The 9,032-nt window shown below is 47.2% G+C and overlaps 1 protein-coding gene across 1 annotated transcript; it reads right to left on the reverse strand.

Annotated features, from left to right (window-relative positions):
• Positions 1-2,148: 2,148 nt before the first annotated feature.
• GUITHDRAFT_117155 (hypothetical protein) lies at positions 2,149-5,222 on the reverse strand (the record flags this gene model as incomplete). Its single annotated transcript, XM_005823647.1, has 5 exons — positions 2,149-2,360; positions 2,686-2,841; positions 3,077-3,484; positions 3,719-4,199; positions 5,136-5,222. The coding sequence occupies 5 exons, from the start codon at positions 5,220-5,222 to the stop codon at positions 2,149-2,151; spliced, it is 1,344 nt and encodes a 447-aa protein (XP_005823704.1).
• Between the last annotated feature and the right edge of the window lie 3,810 nt (positions 5,223-9,032).

Raw genomic sequence — 9,032 nt, forward strand, 5'->3', positions numbered from 1 at the left:
CAACCCATAAAGCCCCCTATTGAAGACTGCGATCTCGCCATACCGATTTGAATCGATTTGGTAATATTAAGATTCTTGGGGGATTAGAACAAACGCCTAAAGTCCCCGGACCCGGGAAAGGGGTCAAGGTTGGAGTAGAGAGATCTATTTTTGAAAAGCAAGAATGAATTCTAATCATCTATGTATGGCTTTGCTTATGTGCGGTTTGATAGCTTTGTTATCCAGATTGGAATCTCTTCCACAGCATGATGCGCGCTTGTTGACAAATTTTCGATTCCCAAAGTTTTCGAACATATCTACCTCCATTGCAAACCCATGCTTCCACGAAAATGATGTTTTCAATTTCTCTACCATGAGTGTTGAGGGAATTCGGAAAATCTATGTTATTCACTGGAGTAAACTTGCGAATCGCAGGAAGTCTATGAGAGATCGTTTAAGTACAGTTTTGCCAGCGGGATGGGAGCAAAAAAATTTTGTTGCCTTCATTACGCAGTATGACAGCGATAGGGTTACTCATCAAGACGTTCTCTGTCATGCAGGCTCATATGCTAACCAACAAAAGAAGGGACAGTTTTCTGTAACAATGAAACACCATGTGGCATATTATGATGTATGCTTTCATCAATATGGTATCGTGCTAATCGTTGAAGATGATGTCCAGTTTGCCCCAGATTTTGTGCAAAAAGTGTCTTTTGTACTGAAGGCATTGCCTGCTGAATGGTCGAACTGTTTTGTTTCGGCCTGTATGCCTGTACATTGCACGAAGTTGGCATGTTTACAGCACAGGGGCTCTGGGTCTAACTGTGCATATGGATATTTGATGTCATTGACGGGTAGCAGATTAATGCTGCATCATATGCCAATTTTTACCACACCTGATTTCCAGATGAATCACGTATCCAACATGACCAGCCTTTTTCATAGCTATAATTCGGTTTTTCATCGTTTGATTGTCGAGCAGCCGGACGGAACAGATGGTATATGGAAACGAGATGGACAAGAGCTTCACATTCTTTCTTAAAAATTGTTTTTTTAAGCAAGTAATTTTCGTGATGTTTGAAAGGGGTATGAATGAAATGAGAAAAGTGTTTGGGGGCTCAGGACGAGGGAATTTTGGGGCCAGGACGAGGGAGTCAAGGGGAGGGATTTTCAGGACAGAGTCGTCCGTTGATTTGTCTTTGCGAGCAAGTTTACTTAAGTACGCCAAAGCCTGAGAGACTGTGCCCGATCTGAGTGTCTGAAATCTGCACTGGATCAGGGTATGAATGAAATGAGAAAAGTGTTTGGGGGCTCAGGACGAGGGAATTTTGGGGTCAGGACGAGGGAGTCAAGGGGAGGGATTTTTTTCAGGACAGAGTCGTCCGTTGATTTGTCTTTGCGAGCAAGTTTACTTAAGTACGCCAAAGCCTGAGAGACTGTGCCCGATCTGAGTGTCTGGGGGCACTTTGTCCCACACTCTTTATTATTCCTCGCAAGATAATCGTGGGAAGCCACAGTCTGGGCCGATCGATGCCCATGTTCCAGCCTCTTAAGGACATGTTGTGGAATATCTCCGCAAGGCACTTGGAATAGTGGTTTCGTCGGTTTCGCCATGGTTTCTGCGGCTTCAGGGTCTAGCTGACAATTGCGATTTGTACCAGATCAAGGCGTTTTCCAGTACAAAATTGTGTGAGTAAAAAATACAAGAATTTGAAGGTTTGAAATTCCATTTCCACGCTTCTGTGTGCCATGTCCTTTCCCATCCCGCTGGAATTTCAAACTCTGAAACCACGATAATGAGTTGACAAGTACTGTATTTCTCAGTTTGAATGTGAGAGGACAGATGATTCATGGAATGCAACTAATTGTTTAACTTTATGGATACGAATAGTATGGCATAGGCAAATGACTGTCATTTTACTTCTCAATGATACATCGATCCACACGATCACATCTGTCTGATGCACTCCTCTTGCTGAATAGTAAGAAAAAATGGCTGAACTATGCACCGATGGATTGAATTTCACATGTAATCATACCTGGCAACAAGTCACTGTATCGCTCTTTGAAATGGGACTCACCAACAAGATGTCATCTTCGATGATGCACACCTTCATGGTGACTGTGGTCTAGAACTGCTTCAAAGTTGACATGGGAATATGTAGCGGCCTAGGTGATGTTTTCAAGGTACTTCAATAAAACAAGCCAAGTTGCCGCAACAACGACATCATCATGTTGAATCGCAGTCTGCAAGTTGCACGCGCGGGGCCCGCAGCTCTCGATTGAGCCTAAGTCTTTGTAGGTTCCGACAGGACAGGGAGAGCAGGCCTGCCCATTCCTGCCGAAGTGACCGTGGGTGCAGCGGCATCCTGTGATATTCCCTGTATGATTATCACTGGTTGTGTTATCGGGACACTTCTGGCAGTCGCTCACTGCTACAGCTGTCAGATCCTCCGAGTACGTTCTCGGGCCCTGCGGGCCCGCCTCAGTATATATATGAGTCGGATGACACAAGAAGGTATCAGATCAGTCTAGATGGTGCCAGGAAATTCATTTTATCTCTAGGATTAAATTCATCTTTAGGTTGCTCCCATATTTTTACATTGTACTTTTTCTGAATGTATTCCTTATCTTGGTCGTTATTGTAGATATCTTTCATATCTCTAATAAAGTATTCCAGGTCATATTCAAAATTATTTCCGTTACGCTTATAAGTTTCAGGAGTTTTGTTGTCGAATAAAACTAATGCAATCCAGAGCATGACATTGGCAACGTGTTTCAACAATACCATTTTCGACGTAATCTCAGATCGAATTGTAAGGTATTCTGTCTCTTTGGGATCGTCTTCCTTTTCGCTCAACTCTGCAATCTCATTTTTCAAGGTATAGAAATCCCTTTCAACATAGCTCAATTTTTTCGTCATTTAGAAGGTTGCCTTTCTTTACATAAGATTCCAATTTATCTTTGAGCGTTGCACTCTCTTGGTCGCGTATTGAGGTTTCGATCGTGTTCGGCAGTACTTTCAAATTCTTTAACATCCTGATAGAACCCCGATTTTTCCACGGTTCTCCCGCGGCCGCCCCCTCCCCTGGCGCACCAATCTCAGGGATGAATGCATCTCGGTTCTCTGCCATGCCATCCCCGTCCTCTGCCAAACCATCCCCGGTCCCCTCCTCGAAATAATTATTGAACTCATACTGGATGTCCTCGTCATAGTATGCCTCGTCCCACAGCCCGTCGTCCTGGATCCCCGCGGCGCGGAGGACGCTGGGGGGGAAGCGGAGGACGCCGTCGTCGCGGTCTGCGAGCTCGCCCCACTCGGCGAGCTGCTCGAGGGACTCGTGGAGGAGGTCCATGGTCTCCTGCTCGATCTCTCCTTTGGACGGTGTCGGCGTTTCATCGGAATGGCAGTCGTTGTTGGGAATAGAAGCCGAGTGGAACACCACCTGGACTCCATCGTAATCGATGGCTTCTTCGGGGTGAGATCCAGACGGCAGGTGGTTTACTGCGCCGTGCATCCTGCCCCTCCAGGCATCGCGGGCTCTTTTATACGGGGGAACCGTGCGGATAACCGTGTATTTAAGTTCGTGTGGCGGAGGGACAGATACGCTGGTCTGGAGGCAAGCTCGGAGGAGGAATGGAAACCCCCTGTCAAGATGTCCAGGGCGAGCGCGAGGAAGTAGATGCGCGTCCCGTGTGTGTGTTTGGTATTAAATTACGTAATTTACTCGTTAGGTACCGCTCATTGAGCCTACTTCTCCGAGATGCTTTCCATGAGCCACGCGACCTCCGGAGTCCTGGTCGGTCCTTTCGGTGTAGGAGAGGAATAGGTAATCATCGTCTGTGTTGTACTTGCGGATGTAGTGGAAAAATTTGTCAGAATCCCAGTCATAGTAGACGTCGGCCACAAAGGTGAACCCGTGCTTGTTGAACACGGGTGCATGTCGGTAGTGGGTCTGGCGAACATAGTACGGGTACCAATGCACCGCCTGGACCGCCATGCTGTGAAGACACTCGATTGCTTCTTCAGAGGGGACGAAGACCTTGTCCGCGGCCTTCGCCTTCTCGAGCGCGACTTCGAGCTTCTTGATGGTCGAGGAGATGCTGATCTTCTTCTCTTTGGTGGTTGTGGCATCGAGTTTTTCTTTCAACTCGGCGATCTTCGAGAGTGCGAAGGTCTCGAACCTCTCGTTGCAGAGGGTGATGGTGTAAGGCGGGCCCTGCGGGCCCGCCTCAGTATATATATGAGTCGGATGACACAAGGAGGTATCAGATCAGTCTAGATGGAGGCCAATGAGCCTCTCCATGACCTCAGATGGAATGTGGGAGGGGATCTGGGGGTATGTTTGCGGTGGGGCTCCCGACGTTATGAGTGTTTTGTAAGGCGGGCCCCGCGGGCCCGCCTCAGTATATGGAGTCCAATGAGCCTCTCCATGACCTCAGATGGAAGGTGGGAGGGGATCTGGGGGTATGTTTGCAGTGGGGCTCCCGACGTTATGAGGTTGTTGCGTCTGTATTCTATTATACTGAATTTATTTGTGCCACGAAAAATGAAGGATTTATATCGTCTACTTGTTCGAATCAATAGAATGAAACGCTTTTTCAGTGAAATACAATCACCATATACTGTCACAAGTGATATGTTGAAGCTTCATGCTAAAAACCTCAAGCATGCAAGTCCATCTTTGAAAGATGATAGTGTTGTCAAAGTGAAAACCTGAAAAAGTTACAATGTGATAAAGATACAATTCAATTTGTGTCTGACAATTTGAAAGATGATTCTGATGTTGTCATATAAACTGATGTCCCTTTGCAAGTAAAGTATCGTTGCTGTGTGGTACGCCTCTCCCAAATCATCTCATCCTCTAGCTCTCAAATTCTACTCCACAGAGATGTATTTAAATGTCGATAGGATGAACCTTGTAAGCAAGATGCCTTTCATCCAGAGTATCTTTGACTCAGAACAGATCAAACACCAAGACCCTGCTTTGCCAGAGGGCCCCCGCGTAAGTCAGAGGGTGGGGGACGCGGATACACAACTGTCCCGCAATGTGCGCCGTCGGACGGAGTCTGAGGCGGAGTTCATCCACGGCCTGGATTGTAACTGTCGAGTGAATATGGAACATTTCTGGTTACAGGGCCACCATCACTGTTACCAACCGGTAGCAGCTCCGCAACAAGATGAACCTCCTGACGGAGTCTAACGACACATGCGGGATATCTGTGCTCCATGTTAACGGCATGCGTTTGAGTTGGCCGCGTATTACAAGATCCTGGGGATGAAGCGATCAGCGGGTGAAGCAGGACTTCAGAGAGCAGTGGTCGGATGGAGGCGATATACGCTGCACGAGCCAAGGCTGTGTCGTTGGCCCATCCTGGCGTCTTTCTTGACGCCCCGAACTTCCCTTACCTCAGAGAACATGCCAAGCAGGAGCTGGACCCCGCCAAATACGATGAAAAATACATACGATGAAAAATACATAACTTGCACGGTTTCTGACTTAGCGCAAGTACGAGGAGGGTGACAAAATCCAAACTTGGCTGGGAGAGGTCGGAAACAAGCCTAGATAAAGGGCCTGACATGGGAATGGTCGCGTGAGCAACTTCATATCACCCTGAGGCGGGCCTGATTGCATAGACCTGCTGTGTTTCCGGACCAACCACTTCCACCAGTAAAGTCAACATTCGCTCCACCAGTTGTATCCACATGTCCTGCGATTATCTTTTACCAACCTCCATGAAGGTAAAGCAAATTCAGCACCATATGTCCAGCCATGTTCAGCACCCAGTCCCACGAGCATTTCACGTGCGGCGGTCGAAAAATCTCTGTTGTTTGTACTCTTCAGGTAACAAAGTACATATGTGGAATACAAAAGCATCACTAGTCCCTTGGATACACGAGAATTTAATGCGAATTGTGCTACCTTCACTTCCGCGTTTTACGTGAGTGAAGATAACTTTGTCAGTTACAGTTACATTCATCAGTGAGTGAAGATAACTTTGTCAGTTACATTCATCAATGTAAGCTATTTCATCCCTGAGAAACAAGCCAATTTGTGCTGCAACTGCCCCAAATCCTGATGGAGATAGTATCACAGCATCACTCAGAGCTAACAACATCGTATCAACCCATGAACCTAGGCTCCCAGACACGGAATTGGACCTTCCTCTATCTGTGTGGTATGGAGGGTACTTCGAGACGTAGGACATGTTTGGAAACTGTGATTGGAATAGTTGTTTCAGAGCATTACTGTCTGATACGAGGACAGTAACGAACTGTTGAAATTTCAACTTGCGTGCCAAGTAAGACGCACATACCATGACACGGCGTCCTATGTCTGCCAAGGTACCTTTCACCCGATGATCACTTCCAACACCCATTGCAATGTCTCCTATCCGAATATGACATGCGATAATCGACCTTGATTGCTTTAGGGTGTTGAGTGAACGAACTTCACCCAAGACTGCGTTCGTGAGTTCATCATTGAGAGAAAACAGGTGCCAGAAAGTACATCCAACCATATGATAAGTTCCTCCATAGACATGATAGCCGTTAGTTATTGGAGCAGATGAATCTTCAAAGTACAGAGCACTAGTCAGGTTGGTTTCATTCGTTCCACAATCCATTTGTAGAGCATCCATGTTTGAGTACAAGCGAATGTTGTCAAATTGTTTCCAGTTGAGCCCCAAAGGCTTTCTACTATCCATTATGTGAACATCAGCTGCCCTCATCTGTGAACCCGGCTTAGCAAGCCATGATACACTTGGACGTTGTACGAAGAATCGACTGATGGGAACTGGGTGTGTCCAATCCAACAACAAATCGTATCCCATACAAAGAGAAAGATACATTGCATGAGCAAGCCCACGAAGTCTGTCACCATTGCCTCCGCAAAACGATTTGCATGCCCAAATCAGATTCCGTCCATTGCTCCATCTGGACCTGTGCTTCTGGAATATATCATGCCACCGACGGAAATGGCATTTGTTTGAAATGTTTTGCATTCGAATTTTGACCGTTTGTGGTAGAATTCTCCACAATTGCATTGCCAAAATAGGTGATCCTCCGACCAAAGGTATTGCGCTCTGTGGAAACTTGACCACATTTTGCTTAATCGACACAGATAAGTTGTAATTGATCAAACAATCGTGCAGAGAGGTCAACTTCAAGTTATAGTCAGTGAAATTATACCGAGCATCTTTTAACCAAGGAAAGATAATAACGGAAATAGCAATCCATGCAACAAAGCAATGTTGAGACTGTCGCATAGTTCATCCAATCATAGTTTTGTCTTGCCCCAGTGGGTATAGAAAAGCAGGGAAGAACAAACTGCGACGATTAATGAAATCTGGGTTGGATTCTACGATTGGGATGTTTTGAGATTTTCAAAAAGGTACAGGAGCAAAGGGGAAAAAAAACAAGGGCGACATTTAGGGGCAGGGTTGACAGCCTTTACTCAATTCTAACCCGCTCCCGGTACCCCCCCCCGTACAGATCGGTACCGGGTGCCTTGCGGCCCGTCCGTTGCGACTTGTCCCACTTTCAAACCCGCCCCGCATGCCCCATGGCGGCGACGCCCGCCGCCTCCCCCCCCCACCGTGACAGCCGCCGGTTGCATCCCCTGCCCCATCCCGGCTGCCATGCTCCTCTCCCCCATGATGGACTCACCATGCAGTGTCTCACTCAAGGGTCGTCTTCAAGCGTGCGGTCTCTCTGAGTCACGGAGGCTTGACGGTTGCCTTCCCATGATCATCCCGGATCAGGCCCAACCTCGTGGCAGTGAGACACCGACGCTTCTGGACCATGCGATGCTTTTCGACGCTTTTCGACAACATCTACTTCGACTGACACATTGTAAACTATACTACTATGTATAAAGAGACACCCGGGAATCCTTCAGTGCCCCATATCATGCCACAACTTGATCCGTCTATGTCTTGATGTCAACATTCGGCATCAAACCTCTCACCCGCCTCCTCCCGCCACATGTGACGCATGGCCTGAGACGTGCGTCCCAGTCTTCCATCCCACCTGGGAGCGTTGTTCCCATTCACCGTGTCATTGGCTTGCCATCCTGGCAAGCATTGTCTCGGAAGTTGAACGGTCACCTACCATTCATAACATAGCGTTGTCGCTCTCAACTGACCCCTCTGGTTTCCAATAGTTTTCTGTGGGGGTATCCTTCCACACATGTGAATAGCAAATGGCAGTTGGGGTCTGGGGTGGGTCAGACGGCTTGGAGCTGATTCAAATTGGTTGGGACCTGTTTAAGGGGGTAGGGTACTTCCTGGTAGCAAATAATTGTACCAACAGTACCAATTTTATGGTACATATTCGAGTACTGTTAGGAAAACTTGTACCAAAATAGTTTATGTGGTACCTCCCCTGTTCAAACTATGATGCTTTGGACCCACCTGTTTCCCAGTGAAAGTCCCTTCTCCGATGGGGTCAAGTTTTGGACCCTACCCTGCCTCCGACCAACATAGACCACCCTTGTAGATCAGAGGGAGCTCTCAAGCCTTGCCCCTTCCCTTCCCTGGTTGCATATCCAAGGTTAGCAAGTGAATGTTACGCAGACGTGACTCATCTGCAGCAGGAGAGCTCAGACCAGGACAAGCAGATTCAATCCCTGCAGAATCTGGTGTGAGCGCAGCAGTCTGAAAACATCTCTGTGATTGCAAACACATGTAAAGAGGGTTGATCATCATAGATTTTAGCAGCTTGAATAAGGAGTACTCCGCACGGACCGTCCGCTAGTGGCGCTGTACGATGGATGACATTGACTCTCATGAGCAATAAGTAGGAAGTCATGAAGCATGTCACGGAGACAGCATGATCTATACTTATTTCATAGGAATCTGCTGCAAAGAGTCGGGCTTGAGGGCGGTCTGAGCAAGATGCAAGAGTATTGCCAAGGCATGTAAAGAGTTTCAAGGAATACCAGTGCATTCATCAAATGGCAGTGATGAGGTACCACATGAAGGCATGACTTGCAAATTGATTGCATGTCGTGTTCTATTTCATGACTTACAATCAAGACGCTTTGAGCGAC

This window comes from Guillardia theta (genome assembly GCF_000315625.1).
Source record: "Guillardia theta CCMP2712 unplaced genomic scaffold GUITHscaffold_105, whole genome shotgun sequence".
NCBI classification, from domain to species: Eukaryota; class Cryptophyceae; order Pyrenomonadales; family Geminigeraceae; genus Guillardia; species Guillardia theta.